This window comes from Polypterus senegalus, chromosome 10, assembly GCF_016835505.1.
Source record: "Polypterus senegalus isolate Bchr_013 chromosome 10, ASM1683550v1, whole genome shotgun sequence".
Lineage (NCBI taxonomy): Eukaryota > Metazoa > Chordata > Cladistia > Polypteriformes > Polypteridae > Polypterus > Polypterus senegalus.
This window is the reverse complement of record NC_053163.1, coordinates 153,988,429-154,011,972: the sequence shown is the minus strand read 5'-3', so window position 1 is coordinate 154,011,972 and position 23,544 is coordinate 153,988,429. Positions and strand designations below refer to the sequence as shown.

At 40.2% G+C, this 23,544-nt stretch overlaps 1 protein-coding gene across 4 annotated transcripts in view; it reads right to left on the bottom strand.

The window, feature by feature from the left end:
- The window catches only part of kdm4b (lysine (K)-specific demethylase 4B), a 325,841-nt gene that overhangs the window by 247,740 nt on the left and 54,557 nt on the right, over positions 1 to 23,544 (bottom strand). For all 4 annotated transcript variants that reach the window (XM_039767103.1, XM_039767104.1, XM_039767105.1 and 1 more), the window contains exons 2-3: positions 10,078 to 10,235; positions 9,680 to 9,855 (exon numbers count right to left, since the gene is read on the bottom strand). In XM_039767103.1, coding sequence (XP_039623037.1) covers positions 9,680 to 9,855; positions 10,078 to 10,218 — 317 coding nt within the window. In that variant the 5' untranslated portion in view covers positions 10,219 to 10,235. The remainder of the gene's footprint in view (positions 1 to 9,679; positions 9,856 to 10,077; positions 10,236 to 23,544) is intronic.

Here is a 23,544-nt window from a genome sequence, read left to right as displayed (position 1 = left end):
CAAGCTCTGCAAAGGTGGTGCCACAATCTCAAGCCATGAATAAAGAATGGTACCAAAATATCCTCCGAGAGCAACTTCTCCTGGCCATCCAAGAACAGTATGGTGACCAACAATGCCTTTTCCAGCATGATGGAGCACCGGGCCATAAGGTAAAAGGGAGAGCTAAGTGGCTTGGGGAACAAAACATTGAAATTTGGGGTCCATGGCCAGGAAACTCCCATAGAAAACTTATGGTCAATCCTCAAGAGGTGAGTGGACAAAGAAAAACCCACAAATTCTGTCAAACTCCAAGCATTGATTCTCCAAGAATGGGATGCCATCAGTCAGGATTTGGCCCATAAGTTGATGGACAGACAGCCTGCCAAGGTGAATTGCAGGGGTCTTGAAAAAGAAAGAAGGGCCAACACTGCAAATATGGACTCTGAGCATAAACTTAACGTAATTGTCAATAAAAGCCTTTGAAACTTATGAAATGCTTGTAATTCTACTTCAGTATACCATAGAAACCTCTGACAAAAAGATCTAACAACACTGAAGCAGCAAACTTTGTGAAAACCAATACTTGAGTCATTCTCAAAACTTTTGGCCATGGCCGTAACTAAACCTGTGCTACTGGCTGTAACCAAGAACCTTGAACGTGAACCAGGGTGAGCCAGCTTAATCATAAGCTCAGACATGTCTAAGGTCATGTGGGATAACTGTAAATCCAGGGTGCAAATAACCGCCGGGCAGCATGTAATGGATGAGGCTGACAAATTCACAAACCTTGGCAGTGTCATATCAAATAACGGCGACATGGGAAGGGACATGAAATGTCAGATCAGTAAAGCAACTAGCGTGTTCAGGTGTTTACACCACGTCGGGTCATCCTCGTCTGTTAGTACAGCATAAATAATTTTAACTGCACCCCATGATTGTCATCCCAACTGCCATCTATGCCTGTTAAACCTGGAGGAACTCAACCTGGATTGCTCACAAGCTCAATGTCTTTCACCAGCAGTGCCTCCAACGAAAACATTTACAAATCATGAGGTGCCGAAGCGGAGAGTCACTGGAAGACATTGTTACAGAATGCAGGATGCGCTTAGCCAGACACATACTACTTCTTCTCACTTAATGCATTCCAGAGCTCACAAAGCACTAGATACCACCAAAGAGAACATGAAAACCACGTACCATCAGGAAATTAACTTTTTGGGGAACCTGAAAACTGTCGAGCTACACTCGATCCATTGTTCAAGTCTTCGATTGTATGAGGCCATTATTGCTATATTTTTACTTTTTATGATCCACCACATAAGTCAGGACTGCAGGCACGCCAAACGAGTACCCAGCATACCTAGCCATGCACTTGTAATCCGGGAAGAATGTAATTTGCCACTTGCCCAGCTGAAAAATGCATGGACATCACTGGAAAAATGTGTACACCTCTTTTTGCATTAAATGGTGACCGGACAGATTTCATGGGCACCAACTGTGGGAGCCAAAGAGTTCCATGACTAAAAGTCTGAGAAAAGTGCCTTTCTTCAGAAAACGTTTTTCTTAGGATTAGCCGCAGTTGTGAGTTGAAGGCCAAGGTCACAGCACGTACAGCTTTGAGATGCAAGCAGGCAATAAATTTCATATACAGAATTCAAGGCTGACAGGTAAAAGACCGATAAGTTGCGTTTGTCTGAGTGAGGTGCTGCAAAGGTTCAAGGACCCTGTATGAGGAATGGATTTAGAATTAGAATTAAGGAGATCAAGTGTACAGTGTGTGATTTTGTGGTTTGACAAATCAATGAAGTATTACTAAGTCGCCTTACATTTGTAGCCAATACAATGTATTCTTTTACATTACTAGGCGATACTGCACCCTGCTCGCTTCTCTCGCCCACTCCCAGATTTGGTTAACCGGATATACAATTTTAAGAGATTATTTTCATGGGAATTATTACATATGCTTTATTTTCACTTTTACTTTAAAACTTTAGTAAAAACAATATTTGGAATAAACGTTTCCTCAAAATCGCATTGAAATTTGATTCTGTGTTTGGACTTACACAGTGACAACGCAATGTACAAGTATAACTGCCCATGAGTGAATATGGTTTCTTTCTCTCCAATAAATAAAACGACTTTTTCGAATGTTTGTCCCTGCTCTTTCTTCTTCACTTAGTCGTTGATGTGTCATCAAAAACGATTAAAATTATTGTCGTGATACAATTTATAAGAGCTGAAAGCGCAGGACGTGTGTCTGACAAAAGCATTCACACGACTGAGGTTAGATGGCCGTGGTCTTGTTTGAAAATAGTTCTAAGTAGGGCGTGACTTGAAAGAATCTCATGGTAAAAGTCTCCGTCTCACGGGACTAAATACTATGCCAATGTTTTTGGAATCTTTTAATTCTAGCGGATATGCCTCTTCTTTGGGATCACTTTTTTTTTTTTACCAATGGCAACACAAATTAGATGATCTACAAGGCTCCGACTTAAAGTTTAAAACTGAACAATGTATTCGATCTCTTTTCGCTCTTCCGTTATTTCACCGAGTAATAATTTCCGTTTGTTTGCGCTAATCCTTTTTTTGAGACTTTTGAATTTTCGCACTTCCATTATCTCTAACCTGCTGCGCATGTGTACAGTGCTAACATTTTTTAATTCTTTACGACGTTCTACTTTGTCATTTACTCTTTGTCCTTTATTTCCGACCCTGGGCATCAATTCATCTTGCGGGACTGTCTCTGTAAGTGTCTCTGCAAGAAAATCACGTCTCATTTCCCTTCCAAGATTTTTTTTTTATAATAGAGAGATAACTGACATATGTAAATCTGTTATGAGAAAGCCGAGCGTACAAATAAGGGCTACACCTTTTGTTCACTGAGAACTACTCATGTTAATCTGTTGTCCCCTTTTCATGAAAAGACTTAAAAGCTCAAAGGACAAGCTTTCTACTGCCTGATTCATTTAATTGCCCGATAGACAGAACGGGATCCATGACACACCACCATACAATGACAGACACTGGCTTGTGGAACTGATGCTGATAACAGCACAGCTGGCCCTATTCCATTCTGCTTTGTCCAAAAATGACCTGAAAGGCAAATGACCACAAAATACAACTCCACTGTGCAACTTTCCATCTCAGCTGAGACCAAACCCAGGGTCGGTTGGAAGTCAGAATTGCTTCCTGACATGGTGTTGATGTGTGGTTTCTGCTTTGTGGCAAATGGTGCGGACTAACAAAAGCTTTCTGAGGTACTCGGTAATCAAATGTGGCACTTGGTGCCACGGCTCACCTGCCAAGTTGTTTTGCCTGCCTATGGTAAAGTCATCCCTGATTGAGGATCGCAGGAATCATGGGAAAGAGGAGTCCTTTCATCGGATTTGGTGACCCAGCACCGTTTCAGCCATGGAATGGCCAATAGGGGGAGGCAGCTTGATGGATGAGGTCTCCTGGACTTTAAAAATATCGAAATCTTATTATGTGATATTATCTACTGTTAAATTCTGCTCCGTACTTCCAAAATTTTTATTTTTATACTGTATTGAGGATTTGTTCTGTTCTGTGTATTGTATTGACCCCCTTCTTTTGACACCCGCTGCACGCCCAACCTACCTTTAAAGGGGTCTCTCTTTGAACTGCCTTTCCTAAGATTTCTTCCATTTTTTCCCTACAAGGTTTTTTTTGGGAGTTTTTCTTCATCTTCTTAGAGAGTCAAGGCTGGGGGGCTGTCAAGAGGCAGGGCCTGTTAAAGCCCATTGCGGCACTTCCTGTGTGATTTTGGGCTATACAAAAATAAACTGTATTGTACTGTATTGTACCCTTGAGCCCATGTCATGATATCCATTTAAGACAGTAACGTCCAAGGGATCAGCGATTACACATATTCAGACGTGGCTTTTGACGTTGCTCTTTATGCACCAAGATTTGACAATATTCCTTGGATCCTTTAATTACACTGTACACTGCAAGAGATGAAATGCCTAATATACAGTATTACTGACTTATCAAATGCTGGATTAAACGGCAATTCATCTTTTGGTAATTTGGAGAGCCTCGACCCATCCTTGCTCTTGAAGGACTAGGCCTTTTCTGGAGGCTCCATGTATACTTTATCACAGCGTTTCCAAAACTGTGAGTGACTATGCTGGCCACGGCCAACCCCAGCTAAAACCCCATCAACACTCCAATGAATGCACTCAAGTTGTAGCAGCAGCAGGTGGATCTCGGCCAATCCTGGACAACCACCCCCAACCTCCGCTCTGACGATCATGCTCGAATCACCAAGGTGGAAAAGCATTGACGATCGCGCTCAATTCATGTAATGCGCGGAACCTCCCCATTCTGCTTTGACAGTCATGCTAAATTCCCAGAGGAAGACTTCCTTACCCCATTTTGACAATCATACTAAATTCGTGGAGTGACTCCACCCCCTGGCATATCAAAAACTGGGTCATGAGACAACAAAGGTTGGCAAACACAGCTTTGATAGGTTTGCCTCACATTAGCTCATCACATTGTTGTTAGTCCAAACTATGCCCATCCCAACATATTTGAAACATGTTGTAGCCATCAATTTCAGAATAAACGAATACAGTTGAAGTCAGAAGTTTACATAAAATAAGGGTGAATTCTTTAAAATTCACCTGGTAAGCCTTCCACACATTTCATACTAACAAACTATAAATTTGGAAAATCGATGAAGATGTCTTCTCGTTTTTTCCAGCAATGTTCACAGACCTCCGAGTATTTCACTTTTTATTGACCAGATTAGAATTCTGGTGGGTCACAAGTTTACAAACACTTTGTTCATATTTGGTAGCATTGCCTTTAAACTGTTCAACTTGTGCCAGATGTTTTGGGTCGCCTTCCAGAAGCTTCTTAAGTTGCTAAAATTTTGTCCCATTCCTCCACCCAGAACTGGTGTAACTGGGGCAGGTTCGTAGGCCTCCTTGCTCACTCCTGTGTTAATAGATTTTAGACTTTCTCACTAACAGACCACAGATTCTAGAAGGTTGATTCTGTTCATCTGGACATAGATTTTTTCCCGCGGGAGATACGTTACATTACTCATCCAAGTGACTTCCTCAGTCTCAGTTGACTGCAAGTTTCTCCAACCATAAACAGTACCTTTGAATAATGACTGCAACTAGCACCATTGACTAACAATGGGCCGTATGATCAATGATATGCAAATTGTCCATTGATCGATGGCCATGAGTACCATTCACACAGAGTTGGGGAATGGCTGCAATCACTGCATTGTAAGATGGTGAAAGATGTACCCTTAGGCCCCCTCCTTGGTTCAGAGATGGACGTTCCTTTTTTACGTAAATGGCTGCCTTGACTCCTCACTCAAACCAGCGTTCCTCCTTGTCCGGAATGGGCACATCTTCATCACTGAAAGAGTGACCACTATCCTATAGATGTAAATAGACTGCGGAGTCCTAGCCTGACGAGGGAGCTCTTCTGTGTTGTGCCATCCGCTTCGCCAGTGGTTGTTTGGGTTCCCTGATATATAATTCACTGCAATCGTCTTGGCACTTAACTGCATAAACTATATTACTCCACCTGCGCCGAGGCACCCGATCCTTGGGGTGGACCAATTTTTGCCGTAGTGTGTTTTGGGGTTTGAAAGCCACTGAGACCTGGTGTTTTAAAAAAATGCATCTCAGCTGTTCCGATACTCCTAACACATAAGGGATCACCAAAAGTTTTCGCTTAGGCAGCGGTTGTCCTTCCTCTCTCCTGGATTGCTTAGACCATTCTTTAAAGGTGTCTTCCTTGGCTTTGACAAAAGTTCAGCTGGGATAACCACATATAACTCAGGGTCTTTTTGATATGATGTTCTTCTGCTTCCCTGGCCGCTGTGTCTGTGGGTATGGTGCTTGCTCTGTGTTGTTGAGTCCTGATGACACTTATTTTGTGCTCTAGCGGATGGTGAGAGTCAAACCTTAAATACTAATCCGTATGCGTTGGTTTACGATACACATCAACTTTCAAATGTCCCCCATTGCTGATGGCAATATCACAATCTAAGACAGCTACAGCTAGTCTGTCAGGTTTCATGTCCTCCCTGGTGAACTGGATGTGTTTGTCCACTGAGTTGATGTGGTCAGTGAATTGTGGTACCTTCTGAGATTTGATTTTCACCCAGGTGTCGTCCACATACCTGAACCAATGGTTCGGTGGTGTTCCAAGACAGGATAATAGTGCCCCCTTTTCCACTTCTTCCATATACAGATTGGCCACAATAGGTGAAACTGGGGAACCCATGGCGCACCCATGTTTCTGCCTACAGTACTGGCCTTTGTATATGAAATATGTGGATTGAAGACACAATTCCAAGAGTAGACACACTTGGTCGGTGCTGAGAGTGGTCCTTTTACTGAGTGTGGTGTCATCCTATAATCTCTTACGGACCACCTCCACTGCTTCCGTAACTGGAGCGCAAGTGAATAGAGATGTGAAATCATACAAGACCATAGTTTCATCTGCCTCCATAATGACATCTCCCACCTTCTCCACAAAATTCAAAGTGTTCTGAATATTGGTGTTTTGAGCTGCCTACCAACAGGTTGAGGACAGCGGCCAGGAATTTTGAGATGTTATATGTAGCCGAATTGATCATGCAGATAATGGGTCTTAATAGTGCATCCTGTTTATGTATCTTCGGTAAACCATACAGACTTGGTGTAGCTTCCCCTGGGTATAATCTGTGGGATGAGGTCCGGTCAATAGCATTGTCATGCACTAACTGCTTGAGACAATCTATCACGTTTTTCCCGTAACCACTACCTGCATCTCATTTTAGGGGTTCATAAGTGTTTTTGTCACTAAGCAGAGACGAAATTTTCTCATGATAATCTGTCTGGTTTAGCAACACTGTGCACCTCCCCTTCTCTGCCGGAAGGATGATGATGTTGTCGTCGTCCTTACAGAGTGCCATGAGAGCCTACCTCTCCTCAGTACGGATATTGGATGCAGGGGGCTTAGCATTGCTGAGACTTGCCGAAACTTTTATCTGTAGTTGCTCCACTTCCACATCTGCAATGTTGTTGTTGCCGATTGCCGACTCTGTGGCTGTCATCAATTCCACTAGCGGGATTTGTTTCGGTCTGACAGCAAAGTTTAACCCTTTAGCTAGGATGTTTTTCACTGCTTGGGCGAGTTGTCTGTCAGACAGATTCTTCACCCACTTGTCCACATCCTCTGTTTGTGTCTGGCATCCTTCTCTCTGTTGGCTCTAGAGGCCACTCCCTATCGTATGCTGATGTTTCTGGCACACCACAAGTAAATCAAACTTCCACTGTTGCCTGGTCTTAAGACTTTTCGTGCTGTGCTGGACAAGCCTTCTCAGTGAATCAAACACTTGTTGAAGTGTGTGCATGGGTAAGCACTTACCTTTATCAGTAACACTGAACACTGGGGTACCGCACGGCTAGGTACTGATCCCTCTCCTTTAACCCGTCTTCACAAACGACTGCAAACCTACCCATGATACTAACATCATAATAAAATTTGCAGATGACACCACAGTGATAGGCCTAATCTGCAATAATGACAAAGTCGAGAATCTAGAGCCAGAACAACAACCTTGCACTCAATTCCAAGAAAACAAAGGAACCGATTCTGGACTTCAGGAGACTGAACTACAGTGGTCACCATCCAATAAGCATTAACGGCAACAGGGTGGAGACAGTCTAGAGTTTCAGATTCTTGGGAGTCCACATCAGACAGGACCTGTCATGGACAACAAACATGACAGCATTGGCCAAGAAAGGACTTCAGAGGCTTCACTTTCTGAAAGTAAAACTCCCAACAACAGCTACTGGTTAACTTCTGCTGGCGTACAGAGTCAGCATTACAGTGGGGTATTCTGGCTGCACCTCTGAGAAAAGGAAGACCCTCCAGCATATCATCAAAATGGCTCAGAAAATTAATGGCACTCAGCTACCATTCACTGGAAGATATCTTCACTACCTGCCACAGCAGAAAAGTAAGAACATTTGTAAAGATCTGAGGCCATAGCATTTTTACTCCTCTGCCCTTTGGCAAGCGCTAAAGAGCCATGCAGGCCTACAATATCAGGCTGAAGAACATCTTTTACCCCAAAGCAATCACTGCCCCTTCATATAACAGAAGCCACCACTGACCAAACACCTGCATCAACCACACATAGTCACACACCTATACACGACCCATGAGGAACTCATGAGTGTTACATTGACTGTAATCTTCACTGACTTTATTTATTTGTGACAAAATTTATTATTTATACCTCTAAGTACGTTCTTCTCTAGGAGACAGAATGCATCTCATTCACGAGTGGCATAAAGGCTGTGTGGTCCCATGGCTTTTATGTTTGCGTATTATTGTTTGAACAGAGAAACGTGTGTGGAACCTTCAGGTGTTTGAATATTGTTCCCAAAGATGAAACAGATTTGTTTAGGTCCGCCATTTATTTTTCTGAGGTCTTGGTTGATTTCTTTTAAAATTTCCCATCATGTCAAGCAAAGAAGCAATGAGTTTGATGGTCGGCCTTGACATACACCCACATGGGCTAATTGGCTATCAGAAGCTAATTATCTAATTACTGTATATACTGTATATACTCGCGTTTAAGTTCTCCCGCGGAGAAGTCGGGGCTTGATTTTACCAAATAATTTCTGTTATTTTATAATGTCGGTTGTATAAGTTGAATGTGGGAAATCTCACACTATTGGTCCAAGAAATTATGATATGCTAACGCCCACCTGAGAGCGTAACCATGGAGCACACACCGCCTTTTTTGTTTCTATGTATTGTGCCTACGTGACCACATGGTAATACCTAAACTATTCCGAAGTGACGTTTGCATTGTTTTGTGTTTTTTGTATCGGTCACCCTCATACACCTTAATCATAAGAGCATCCCTTATCTACGATGGAGCGTTCGATCAGAAGAAAATATGAAGCTGGTTTTAAATTAAACATCTTTGAAGCGGCAAAAGAAATTGGTAACTGCACTGCTGCGACAAAATTTGATGAGTCTGATAAACTGGTGTGAGATTGGAGGAAGCAAGAAAACGGGAAAAAAACATTTGTATTTTTGAACGGCCGTATAAGTCGGGGTCTAATTTTAAGATCCATTTTTCGTGTTTCAAGAATCGACTTATACGTGAGTGTATACGATACTTGAAGACTTGATATCATTTTCTGGAATATTCCAAGCTGTTTAAAGGCACAGTTAACAAAGTACTGTATATGTCAACTTGTGACCCATTGGAACTGTGATATGGTCAATAAAAAGTGAAATACTCCGAGGTCTGTGAACAATGGTGGAAAAATTACTTTTACCCTGCACAAAGTAGACATCTTAAACGATATGTCAAATGTACAGTTTGTTAGTTTAAAATCTGTGCAGGTTTATAAAGTGAGTTTTAAAGAACTCACCCGATGGAAACTTTTAAATTCAACTGATCTCCAAAAACAATCTAGCCGACCATGACAGACATGGCGCACCTTGTATTTATACTGTTTTTGGTTGAATACAAGTCTAAGTAAATTTAACAATCATCCTTTTTTATTAGTATTTTCCATACTGTCCAATTTTTTCAAACTCAACAAATGCAAGTTTTGCAAATGACAAGCCTGCCAGCAAAAAGCTACAGTTTTCTGTTAATACTCCTAGCAAAATAAATTCCTTGCAAACTCACTTTTCGCTGTTGGCAAGTTTACGGTACTCGCCCACCGTCATGGGCTTCCTCTGAATGTTGTATTGTGTGAACAGGCCAGACTGCCCAGTGACAACCTGTGTGATAGGAGCAGGAATTACCATCTCATCTATCGAGTCGTATGTCTTGCGTGGCTTCCACTCTGGTGGTGGAATTACCTGCAGGTATGAGAGAAGAGAAAAAAAAAATGTAAAAACGTGTAAGGAAGTTCTGTGAGAAAACAATAAGACAGAAACAGAGTGGAGGAAAGCAAAGAAAAGCTGAAAAATACAAGATAAGGAGAAAAAAAAAAGAATGAGGAAAACAGGGTGAGGAGCCAAGATTCAAGCAAGAACATTCCGCTTCGGAAAAAAAATATGAATGGAGACAAGCTTCCCTACCTTAGCCAGGCCAGCTCGATGTGCACCTTGTGACTCTATGTAGGCCATATACTTCTTGAAGTCTTTAAACTCTTCCATTGTTGGCCGGAAGGTTAGAATCTTGCAGCTAGGATTTTGTGCGCTAGGGTTATCCGAGGCCATGGCTGCAATGGATGGGCCTAAAGAACAAAGCAAAAAAATAGTTTGTTAGTCAAGAAAAAGGCTTAAGATCAAACTTGAAATATCCAGTAAGGCCATAAAGTAGCAGCACAGTCAAGCCATGGTTTGCTTTCCTGCTTTTACAGATATCTGATGTGCCAGTTGGTAACATACAACAAAATTTCTACTTGCATTAAACAGGCAGAATGAGGGAGAACTCTCAAGTCCAGCTCAAACAGCTTTTGTAGGTTAGAAGACCCCAGTAGATACATACAGAAAAGAGGTGCTAAAAATAGATATGAACGGTACATTATAATTTACCAGTAACAGTGTACGGCACCATATCGTGCAGTTAATACACTTGACTTGACCATTCCTAGTTTTCATTCTCTTTCTCTGTACGTTTAGCCTTCGTTTGCTCAGAGGTTGATGCGCTTGCTCCTTCCTGAGCAGCTCTTCTTTTCTCCACCCTAGCGTCCCGCTACTTCTCTTCTTTTCATCAGCACCTTTTCACGTTAAAACTGATTAAGTCCGTGTTTGTGTTGCAATCACTTTGTATGTTTCACTTAAGCTGGCATTTAACTGTTCAATCTGCCTCAAGAATGATTTAAGATATGAAGAGGTAAGAGAAGTGATGGCGAAGGTGGTAGGGATGAGAACGGTGCCCGTACACATGTGCCAAACGGCCGTCCTGTTACATGCTGCCGAGAGTTGATTCTACAATAAACTAAAATAAAAATAAAAAGTGGAATAACCTTGGAGGTTAATCATCACCCCGAATGTGGACAGTAGACGTAACGTAGTATATGTGTACCAAATTTCAGGTCAATAGGTCAAACGGTTTGCGAGCTACAGGTGATTTAAAATCCTGGACAGACAAACGAACAGCCACAGTACCTTTTTATATAAGAAGATATGATAGGCTATCTATCTTGAGCAGGGGTGCGACACTTTTTCGGCTTGTGAGCTACTTTTAAAATGACCACGTCGAAATGATCTACCTACATTAAAAATGATATACTGAGTATACTTTATACATAAAATGTACGTTGTCATACCTTGTATAACTGAATAACCTTTATGGCACAATAACAATTCAATACATTTATACTCACTACAGTATTTGGATTTAATAATCGTCATGTGGAAAAAGGCTGACTTGCATAAATAAGTAGAGCCGAATAATGCAGTCAAGGAGCTTTAGAATTCAGTGAGTGAAAAATGACAGCTGTAAGATTAACTGCGATTTTAGTTCCCTCTCCTTTCTCTTTCTCAGATCGCTTTTTGGAAGGACGCCAGTTTCGCAGTTTTTATGAACAGTTCGAAAGTGACTTTCCACATTTTCCTTCTTTGGAATAAAATGATAGATTGGCAGATCAGACAAACCCACTATGATTGTGACATTGTGAGAAAAAAAATCCTCTTCCAATTCCACGTCCAGCTCATACCCTCCCCAAACAATTTTTTTTAAATCCCTTCTTTAGTCGATATTAATTGGAAGGCTAACTAGATCTCAGCCGGAGCTTTGCAGTAGCTTGCGTGTTTGAGCGTGAGTGCGGGATGACCAGTGTGTGAGAAGACAGATCTCAAGACTGGCCGCCCTCTATGTCAATCAAGTGGCAAATGTCATAGAGACGATATATGATAGACTAACGTTTAAAAAAAAATTTTATGAATGCAACGCAATCTACCTGCACTACCTTTGCAATCTACCAGTCGATCGCGATCGACGCATTGGGCACCCCTGATCTAGAGGTATATGAAAGGCACTATATAATAGAGAGATGGCAAGCTAGCTAGCAAGAAAGATAAGCAGACAGAAAGTTGCATAATGGAGTCTAATGTAGAAAAGTGCAAAGTTCTATATGTGGGAAAAAGGAACATATCTCTCTCTCTCTCTCTCTATATATATACACACTAGCAGAATACCCGCGCTTCGCAGCGGAGAAGTAGTGTGTTAAAGAAGGTATGAAAAAGAAAAGGAAAAATTTTAAAAAGAACATAACATGATTGTTAATGTAATTGTTTTGTCATTGATATGAGTGTTGTTGTCATATCTCTATATCTATATATATCTTTATATATCTCTATATCTATCTATATCTATACTAATAAAAGGCAAAGCCCTCACTCACTCACTCACTCACTCACTCACTCACTCACTCATCACTAATTCTCCAACTTCCCGTGTGGGTGGAAGGCTGAAATTTGGCAGGTTCATTCCTTACAGCTTCCTTACAAAAGTTGGGCAGGTTTTATATCGAAATTCTACGCGTAATGGTCATAACTGGAAGCTGTTTTCTCCATTTACTGTAATGGAGATGAGCTTCAACGCCGTGGGGGAGTTTCGTGTGACATCATCACGCCTCCCATGTAATCACGCAGTACATAGAAAACCAGGAAGACCTCAAAAAAGCGCTCAAGAAAACATGCATTATATAATTGAGAAGGCAGCGAAACAATAAGAAGCGAGCGAGTGACATATACAACCATATTCATGAGTTCTGCTACTTCGGAAACAAAGCACGATGTAAACCTACACTTTAAATTAAGTTCATAGACAGGCTGACGCTGGCGTTTGTAATTTAGTGCCTGCCCATATAAGGCCGTCCGTCAGCGGCAATCCAATAGCAAACTGCCACTAAATATTCACGGGTGAAGGACTGTGCTTATGGAGAGGAAGATGAGATGGTCAGGGTGGTGTTTGACACAAACTCAGCGAAACTGCGAGAGAAAGTTTTAAGTGCCAGGACTAAGGTAACATTAAATACAGCCATGGACATAGCACGAGATGGCACCAGCACAGCTGGGAACCTTCGATGCATGTACACCGAGTGGCTCACGTGAACTGGCGCAGTGCACAGATAAAAGCAACAGTTCCAAAGAGCTGAACAAAACCGAATTACACAATTGAAAAGGCAGCAAAAATATGAAGCGCCTGATAAGCATATTCATAAATCCAGCTACTGCGGAAACAAAGCACACGGTGGAAAAAGTCAATGTCCCGCTAAAGGAAGACAGTGTAAAAAACCCGTGCATGCAGTGTGTCAGGTCTCAGATAAAGAAGAAGACGAGCTGTTTATTGATGCAGTAAGAAACGAATCGATGAATGAAACCTGTCATCTTTACAGCGATTGACAAACACGGAATGTAACTTGAACACAACACATCCTACAAATACGAACCTGATTGAAAGAAATAATGATAATCAAATCCTTGATGACAGCAACACTCAGTAACACTCACAAAACAAATACTGTATATTGACAGTCATGTTACGTTATTTTTAAAATGTTCCCTTTTCTTTGTCTAGCTTTTTAACACACTACTTCTCCGCTGCGATACGCGGGTATATATATATGTATATATATATTCCGATCTACATACTCGAATAATGGATAATTTATTCGCCATCAATGATTGTTTTGGTAAAGCCATACTCAGTGTATTCATTAGATGAGCGGTAAAAAGTAAGAGCGAGGGAGGATGACTTATTGAGGCATGCAGGCTGTAGTCGCGTCAACTCTATCTGAATTGCGCGATCACATTTGAAAAAATATATCTTTTCAAGTTCTATTTAGTCCATATGTGTCAAACTCAAGGGCCACGGGCCACATCCGCCCGGCGTAATTATATCCGCCCGAGATCATTTTATATACTGTATTATTGTTATTAATGTCCCGGGTATATGAAGCGCTGGTAACACAATAAACTACAGATCCCATAATGCAGCGCTTCAGCTGCCTTGCTGAACACCACGTTAATCAAGTCTACCTTATGATGCTGCAAGTTATTGCGAAGCTAGCTCACACAATGCTGGAGAGAAAAGTTCATTCTGAAAATAGAGCCTTTAAAACCGATGGGAGGCTGAGTATATGTTTACTGAACCCGTGTGTCTCATTTGTGGAGCTAATGTGGCTGTAATTACAGAATTTAATCTAAGACGGCACTATGAGACAAAACATCAGGGTAACCTGAATGCAATGCAGAAGATACAGAAAGCAGAATAATTAAATAAGAATCTGACACTTCAGCGGACGTTTTACCCGTGCACAATCACAAAGTGATTTCAAGTGAAGCTGCTTTTATGGGAGACACAAATGCACCAGTTCACCTTGCCCCACTTTCCCTGTTGCCAAGTAATGTTAAACCAAGTCGTCACTACGGTGTTCCCAAATCGCACTTTGCTGATAAACTGGCGCACGCACTGAGTTTGCACGGCGCTTTGGTGACTTTGAAGAACAAAAAGTCCGTCTACATGCGGCTCGAACCTTGTGCATGTTTGGTAGCACATATCTGTGTGAGAAGCTCTTCTCAGTGATAAAGACTAACAAAACAGCACACAGGAGTCGCCTCACTGATGAGCACCTGCAATCCATCCTGAGAATCTCCACAACACAGAACCTCACACAAACAGAAACGAACCTGTTGCCAAAAAAGATGCCAGGCGTCCAGCTCTAAAATGACATATGAGCAAAGACAACTGAATGATTTGATTTGTTATTGCTGAAAGGAACACATTTTATTTATATTTCCAGGTTTTGTTATGCAGCATGTTCATATTTGAATTTGTATAATTTTGACAGGATATATTTTTATGGAGAGCAAAATCTTTTGGGATATTTAAAATCTAAGTTTATTTTTTATATAAAATTACATAAGAGTAAAGAAATTTGAATGTTTGTTCTTTTAACGTTTACTTTATTTCTAACTTGTATAATTTAGACAGGATATATTTTTATGGAGAGCAAAATATTATAAGTTGTTTAAGGTTTGAGTTGATTTATTCACGAATAATATTCCTGTCTGTTTTTACCATTCCTACCAAAGATATTTCTGTCGACTAAATAAAAATTCCTTCTATTTAAAATTTAAATAGAACTTGAACAAATCGATAGTTCATAATATCCACGCAGACTTGCGTAAGAGCGGAGTTATCCGTTTTAACAAGCAGCGTATTGCACTGATCTGAAATAGCTGTGTGTGTATATATGTAGATATGTATGTATATGTATATATATGTTTATATATGTGTGTGTGTATGTATTTATGCGTGTGTGTATATGTATGTGTATATATGTAGATATATATATGTATGTATATATGTGTATATGTACAGATATGTATATATATATATATGTTTATGTGTGTGTGTGTAAATATATATATATATATATATATGACAACAACACTCATCACTCACAACAGTGACAAAACAATTACATTGACAATCATGTTACGTTATTTTCAAAATGTTTCCTTTTCTTTTCATTGCTTCTTTAACACACTACTTCTCGCTCGGCCTTGGTATTTTGCTAGTATATATATATCTCTATAAAAGTGCAAAGTTCTATATGTGGGAAAAAGGAACCTCTCTCTCTCTATATATATATATATATATATATATATATATATATATATATATATATATATATATATATATATATATATATAGCAAAATACCCGCGCTTGACAGCGTAGAAGTAGTGTGTTAAAGAAGGAAAGAGAAACAAAAGGAAACATTTTGAAAATAACGTAACATGATTGTCAATGTAATTGTTTTGTCACTGTTATGAGTGTCGCTGTGATATATATATATATAGCAAAATACCCGCGCTTCGCAGCGATGTCGTGTGTTAAAGAAGTTATGAAAAAGAAAATGAAAAATTTTAAAAATAATGTAACATGATTGTCAAAGTAACTGTTTTGTGTATTTGGCAGCAGCGTCACGAAGTTGTTTTCGTCTAGCTGCATCAGAAAATGTACCACGACATCTGACACGTCTCCTTTTTAGTGTTTTCTCACAGCTTATACATATATATATATATATATATATATATATACACATACATACATACATACATACACATATATATATATAGTATATATCAACAACTCAACACCAAGTCAATACCACTGTGACTAGACAGTGACAACTGGTGTTTAATTCAGTCTCTATGGACTGAAGCAGCATAAAACCCAATGACAGCATCTGAGGACAATCACTTAATCTGCCGTCAGTCTGCCAGTCAGACTTTCTCTAACCTGCTCAGTCCTGAACAGTCACGGGGGACTGCTGGAGGCTATCTCAGCTAGCACAGGACCCAAGGCAGAGAACAAACCCTGGGGAGGTAGACCGTTGCAGGGCGAACACACACACACACACAGATCCCAAGAACATACTTGGGCAATTTAACATCACCAATTCACCTAACTTGCATTGTCTTTAAACTGTGGGAGGAAACAGGAGGAAACCCACACTGTGAATTTCACCTTGGGATTAATAAAGTATCTATCTATCATAATGGGGTGAACATGCAAACTCCACGTAGGGAGGACCTAGAACGTAAACCTTAATCTGGTGTCTCTCGCCATAATTTAAAAATTGACAAATTAATATAATTAACAACAAGTTCAAAAGAACTAATGAAACTTGTATATAGAAAGAAAAATACACGATTACTATGATTAAAGGCTTTGGGTCGGCATGAGTGGTTGCAACCTCACAACTCATACAAACCTCATAATGAATTTGAATTACCAATCATATTTAATCTCAACATAAGTTATTTTTCCTACTTCACACTTGCTTTTAAGCTAATTATGAGATCTACAAGTTCAAAGTATCACAAGCACGTGAGGCACATAGAAGAAAACCAAGGGAAGCAGAAGAACTCAGCTTACAAAGTCAGTGCCAGTGTGATGAGGCAGTGGCAACTGGTGCTCAATAAAGCATGTAAGGACCACCATAAAAGCCAATGATTGCATTTATATGTAATTATAACTTGATTATTATGATGTAAGGCTCTGGGTAGGAGTGAGTGTTTGTAACCCCACAGCCAACTCAAATCTTATAATGAATTGGGATTTCCTTTCATAATCAATCTAAACACAATCGTTTTCTCCCACTCTAAATTTGCAGAAAATTTTGGAAATCATACCTGTGGGTAAAGCCGATAAAGAGATCTACAGGTGTAAAATAGTGAATAGTATGAAATAAGTCAGTGAAGCCTATCAATAGAGAAACAGCACCACACACATTATGATGGTGCTTAGACACTTAGCAAACTTGTCTTTAACCAAGAAAAACTGTGCTTGATTCCCATGCATTACGTTTCACTTTTCTTTTAAACAAACATTTCCCTCACAATTACTGTCATGGCATGAAGCTGTCTCAGGATATAACAAAATTAAATGCAGCAACGTTAAGGAATACTGATCCATTCATTTCCCAAGTCTGCTTATCCTGAGCAGGGTAACAGGGAAGCTGTAGCCTACACCAGCAAGCATCAGGTACAAGGGAGGAACGATGCCTGGAGATGGTGCAAGTCCATCACAGTGTGAACACACACACACACACTTACACTTACATCAGGAGCCAATTAAGTAGCACCAATCCACCAAACCTGCATGTCTTTGGACTGTGGGAGAAAACTAGAGGACGCAGAGGAAACCCACATGGACATGAAGAGAACAAGCAAACTCCATACTTTTTACCTCTCCACATTCTCACCTGGCAACACCAGGGCCTCCTGTATAAAACTTTGTGATTTTGAGTGAGAAGGAAAAAAAACAGGAAAATGCACATGCCAAATGTGTAACTACATTTATCTGCAATTTATCCTTTATAAATCACAATCATCTTGTAAATTTGAGTTTGTGGACACACCTCCAAACTGCCCGGTTCAACCCTGAAACAACCATATACGGACCATGCTAATCAACCTTATACATTTGCAGTCATGGTGCAGCAGTGGCTTGTAGTGCAGCCACGTGACACATCCAGTAGTGCGAGATGCAGTCCACGTCTCGAAATTAGAGGCAAGTACAGATCCTTTTTTGGTGGCCTAAGTACAGATGTCAGCAACAAGCGCAAATATATTGAAAAGCACCATGTTACTGCAGCTGTAAACGCCATGACCTCCAAAGGGAAAAAAAAAAAAATAATAATAATAATAATAATTAATTAATTAATTAATTAAAGGGAGTGATCTCTGGAGGAAAAGTAGACTGCTAGTCACCAGCAGAGTGCGTGTGTAACGGAAGGACGAAAAAACACATCTACACTCTCAACTTTTGACCTGCGAATGACAACTGTAATTGGAGATGCCTTTTTATTATATATATCTATTATATAAAAAAAATTTTGGGTCGAGACGTAATCATCTCGGGGAGACACTTTGAAGTGCTGTGAGACTACTTGCACGTCACGCCCTACTTACAAACAATTCTTGGAGAAACTTTAACATCCCGGGAGACTAGGAAGTGAGACAAAAGGACAGCTGCTGTAGAGGCTTTTACATGATACTGATGCTCTATGTAAGAAAGGTCAGAGAAGACTATACTTTCTGAGAAGGTTGGCATCCTTCAACATCTGCAGTAAGATGCTGCAGATGTTCTACCAGACGGTTGTGGCGAGTGCCCTCTTCTACGCGGTGGTGTGCTGTGGTGGCAGCATAAAGATGAAAGACGCCTCACGCCTGGACAAACTTGTTAAGAAGGCAGGCTGTATTGTAGGATTAAAGTTGGACAGTTTAACATCTGTGGCAGAGCGACGGGCATTAAGCAAACTCCTGTCAATCATGAAGAATCCACTGCATCCACTGAACAGGATCATCTCCAGGCAGAGGAGTAGCTTTAGTGACAGACTTTTGTCACCGTCCTGCTCCACTGACAGACTGAGGAGATCGTTCCTCCCCCACACTATGCGACTCTTCAATTCCATCCAGGGGAGTAAATGCTAGCATTAATTTTATTTTAATTTTTTTCATTTTTATTACTATTTAATTTAATATTGTTACTTTGTATCAGTATACTGCTGCTGGATTATGTGAATTTCCCCTTGGGATTAATAAAGTTCAGCTAATGTGATCTAAAAATAATGGCTTTGTCATATGAATTATGCGTGCGAGTCGTTGGTTAGCTGGTTTGGCTACATTTCCCTTCGTGATCAAAGGTGTTGTGTGTTCCCAGTTTCTCCAAAATGCTGCAGATGAATAGGTCTGAGTTGCCGTAAACAAAAGCACGTTCGCCTGTCAAATTTTCTTTAACAAATCCTGAAGTTTGCATGGGAAGTTGCATTTGCACATTTCAAGTCTCTTTTTGTGCCTACATAAGTTTTATACATGAGGCCACTGGTGTGTGCTTTGGCCTTGTCATGTCTCGACTACTGCAACTCTCTGCTGGCAGGAGCACGGGCACCAAGAAGCTTTATAAATAAGGTCTTGGGTAACATAGCAAGTGTTTAAAATAAACTCAAAACTGATTCAAGTCAAGATATTTTGTAATTAAATTACTATAAGTATATATTTATATGTTATTAGTTGAAATACCCAGCATTGCCTGGGAGGAAAATAAAGTTGTTTTTTTTTTTAATTGTTTAAGGAAAATATAATAAAAAAAATACAACTTTAAAAATAAATTAACAAACAATGAAGACTCACTAATGTCCTTGTCTTGCAGTCTTGTATGTATGTTATCATCCATTTGACGCTTGGAACCGGCCAACTCAGTCACCTGCAGTTCACCCTTTGGTGGTCGTTCTGAGTGTCAACTGGATGATAACAGGCATACAAGACCGCAAAATCGCCCCGCACCCTACCCAGAAGGGGCTGGGTTAGAGTTGATTTCACCCTCCAGTATTTTAAGTCGATCAAAGAGAAACATGTGTACCAAGTGTGATGAAAATCCCTCCAGCTGTTCGGAAGTGATGCTGGAACATACATACACACACACATTGACTTATAATATATTTATAAAGAAAAAAAAATCACTTCCAAGTGGGAAGCAGACTAAAATGATTGCAGTATTTGCAGGGGATTTTTCTCAGCCTGAATAACACCACACATTTTACATTTCGATGGCCCAGCCTTGCATTGATTGCACCCAGGAAAGGCTCCAGGCGTGGGTCAAGGTTGGCTCCTGCATTGTGCTCGATGTTGATGGAGTAGGCTTCAGCCTCTGTGACTCTGAACTGGATTGAGTAGATTTCACATAGATGGATGGCTATATAATAGTGAATTACATTAAACTTTAAATACATTTGCAATTAGTGCAAAATTATTTTTAAAAGAATACAAAACTACACCATCTTTCTCTTCCCTTGACAGAACATCTTTAATCAAACTACACATCGGTGTACCCACTTCTTTCCACCCTGCTCTAAATATACCAACAAAATTCTCACTTCGAGGATCTGTGCAAAACTGTTTTAAAACCTGGGAGGATCGAATCAATAATATTTTAGAATATGCATTTAATCTGAGGAAGTGGATTCTCCTCCCTTATTTATTTATTTATTTATTTTTCCTCCTATTCAAGTTTTACTCTGTTGGGCTAGCTCTCTTTCTCATAGGTGGCGGTTGATTTGACTTGCTCGTATGGAATGTTATTTGCTTTTAATAAATTCAACAAATAAATTAATATACCAACACACATCTGAGCATCATAAACTCCAGCATTCCTGATAAACCTGATTACACCTTCTCAAAAATGACAAAAGGCATTTCCTGCATTGCACGTCTTCTCCCAACCATCTCCAAATTTCCGTGGTAAGGATATAACATGACACAGCATGTCAGGGTCTACAAGGGTTTCCCGAGTTTAAGTTTCAGTAGGCCACGGCCTTTTCTGAACGTAGATACATTCGGGATTTGGCGCCACGAGACTAAGTGGTAATTGTTGGCAGAAGGCCACTGGCAAACAACATCAAGTACCAGAAAATGACGAGAGAAAAAAAAAAAAGAAAGAAAGGTGATATCCCCACTGACAAATTTTATGCAATCATGTTATTGTACAATTTTCTAAATTTGCCTTCTCCTGGGGTCTTAGGGTGCAATGGGGGACCACTTACTGCTGGTAAAGTGCCAGCGGCTGGTAATAAACCCAACAGTCAAACAGACTTGAAAACTTAATGGAATACTATACACAACATCATTTCTATATGCGACTTACCCCATGTTGTGATGGCCAAGAAAAAAATGTTTAAATTGTTTTCATGCAGAATGAACATAATGTCTGTGATAGAGCAGCAATCAATAGTAGCATACAGCAAACAATCCAAGAACATCCCTGAAAACATTTCATATTACACTTGCCACAAAATCCACATGTCAAATCATCTAGTCCAGGGGTCCTCAATCACGGTCCTGGAGAGCCGCAGTGGCTGCAGGTTTTTGCTCCAACCCAGTTGCTTAATAAAAAGCACTTATTGCTAAAGTAACACTTCTGCTTCACTTTAGTGATTTTGAGCCCTTATTGCTTAATTTTGTCTTAAACAGCTATTTTAATTGCTCCTTATTATCAATAACATGCAAATGACAAGAGAGAGCAGCATTTCTCCATTTAGCTTATTTACATTTACACCTGTGTGTGTTTATCTGCACTATTGGGTTTAATTAAATACTTGGAAGAAAAATGAAGAGAAAAAAGTGAAGGACTGAGAATTACTCGTCCATTTTAGCCTTCAAATCATTTGCATGATAGAAAGGGAAAGAAAATCTAGGATATGAGAATGACCTGACATAGCAGAGTTAATTTAATTTCACAGCTTGTTAGTGCTTTATTGGCAAGAATTGCTTTCTAATTAAGCAACCAGGTCAGAACAAAAACCTGCAGCCACTGCGGCTCTCCAGGACTGGGATTGAGGACCCCTGATCTAGTCGTATGATTGTGAGGTATTCACACATGCAGTAATCCACAGATATTTCCATGGCATTCAGGTCGGGGCTTTGTGACTGCTGCCCCAATAATGTCAAATTGTCATCTGCCTGCCATTTTCCTACCACATTCGGAGTATCACTGTCCCGTTGGAAGACCCACTTGCAGCCAGACTTCAGAGTGATGTGTTGAGGTGTTGCTTCAGAATTTCCAAAAGATGCTTCTTCTTCTTCTTCTTCATGATGCCATCTACTTCAACAAATGCACCAGAATCCCTTTACCCCCATAACCTGATGCTGCCTCCCCTGTGCTTCGCAGCTGTTCTTTGGATCAAGAGCCTTCATTTATATCATTGATCATTATGGTCGTACAATTCAAAATGTGTTTTGTTTGATCAGAGAACATTCCTAAAAAAGGTGATATCTTTTTTTCTGGTGGGCAACAACAAACTGCAGTGTAGCTTTCAAACCGATTTTGGAGTAAAGGCTTCTTCTGTGGCTAACAGCTTTTCAGTCCATGGGGAAGAAGTGTTCCCTTAATGATGGATGATGACACTTTGTTCCTGATGCTTCCAACTGCTTCACTTCATTTCCTTAAATTGTGATCTGGGGGTCGTGTTGATCCTTTAGGAAAAAACGTCAGGAGGCTGTTTGCTTCTCCTTCCTGAACTAAAGATGGTCTGTATGGCCCTAAGACTATTTTCATATTTCTGTACAATTGGTTGCTCAGCTGCTCGTGGTGCCGTGAATGTTTTAGAGATGGCTCCTAAGGGGGAACCCAACTTGTGAAGATCCACAATTTTCCTCCTAAGGCAGGGGTCCCCAACTCCAGTCCTGGAGGGCCCCAGTGGCTGCAGGTTTTTATTCTAACCCTTTTCTTAATTAGTGCACTGCTAATTAACTTGTTTGGAATCAATTTCAATTGACTTGTTTTTTTAAGATTTTTTCCCCTGAATTTCTGCATTGTTCCTCTGAATTGCTTCATTTCTTTCCTTAAACAGAAATGAAATGTGAAGTGAGTGAGCTAACAGAAGGCCAACTAAGTCAGGGCCTCAAACACCAACCAATTTCACGCCAACCAATTGCTTACTTAGGTGCGGATTCTTGTCGTTAATTAAACCCGTTCCTTTAATTCCATGGCTTGTTGCTGCTCTCATTATTCAAAGGCATACATTTCCGAAATTGTTGATTTTCTTTTTTCTAAGAGCACTGTTAAAATGTTTTGGGGACCTGAGCAGAACAACATCCTTGAGACCTTCATCTTTCTTTATTTTCAGATATTGTATCATGGACACACTTTGTTGGTCATGTTTTGGCTCATTTTGTATCTCATTATTGTTTGGCAACTAAAGAAAAAGAAACAATTAAGGGGTCTAATTCTTCGAGAGCAAGGTGATTAAAATGAATTCAAAAGAAGTTATTAGCAGCAAAAACAGGTCACTAATTAAAAAAAGCTCACTCACTTCACATTTCATTTCTGTTTAAGGAAAGAAATGAAGCAACTCAGAGAAACAATGAAGAAATTATGGGGGAAAAATCTTTAAAAAAAAATTCATCTGAAATTGATTCAAAACAAGTTAATTAGCAGCACAAACAGGTCACTAATTAAGAAAAAGGGTTAGAATGAAAACCTGCAGCCACTGGGGCCCTCAAGGACCGGAGTTGGGGACCC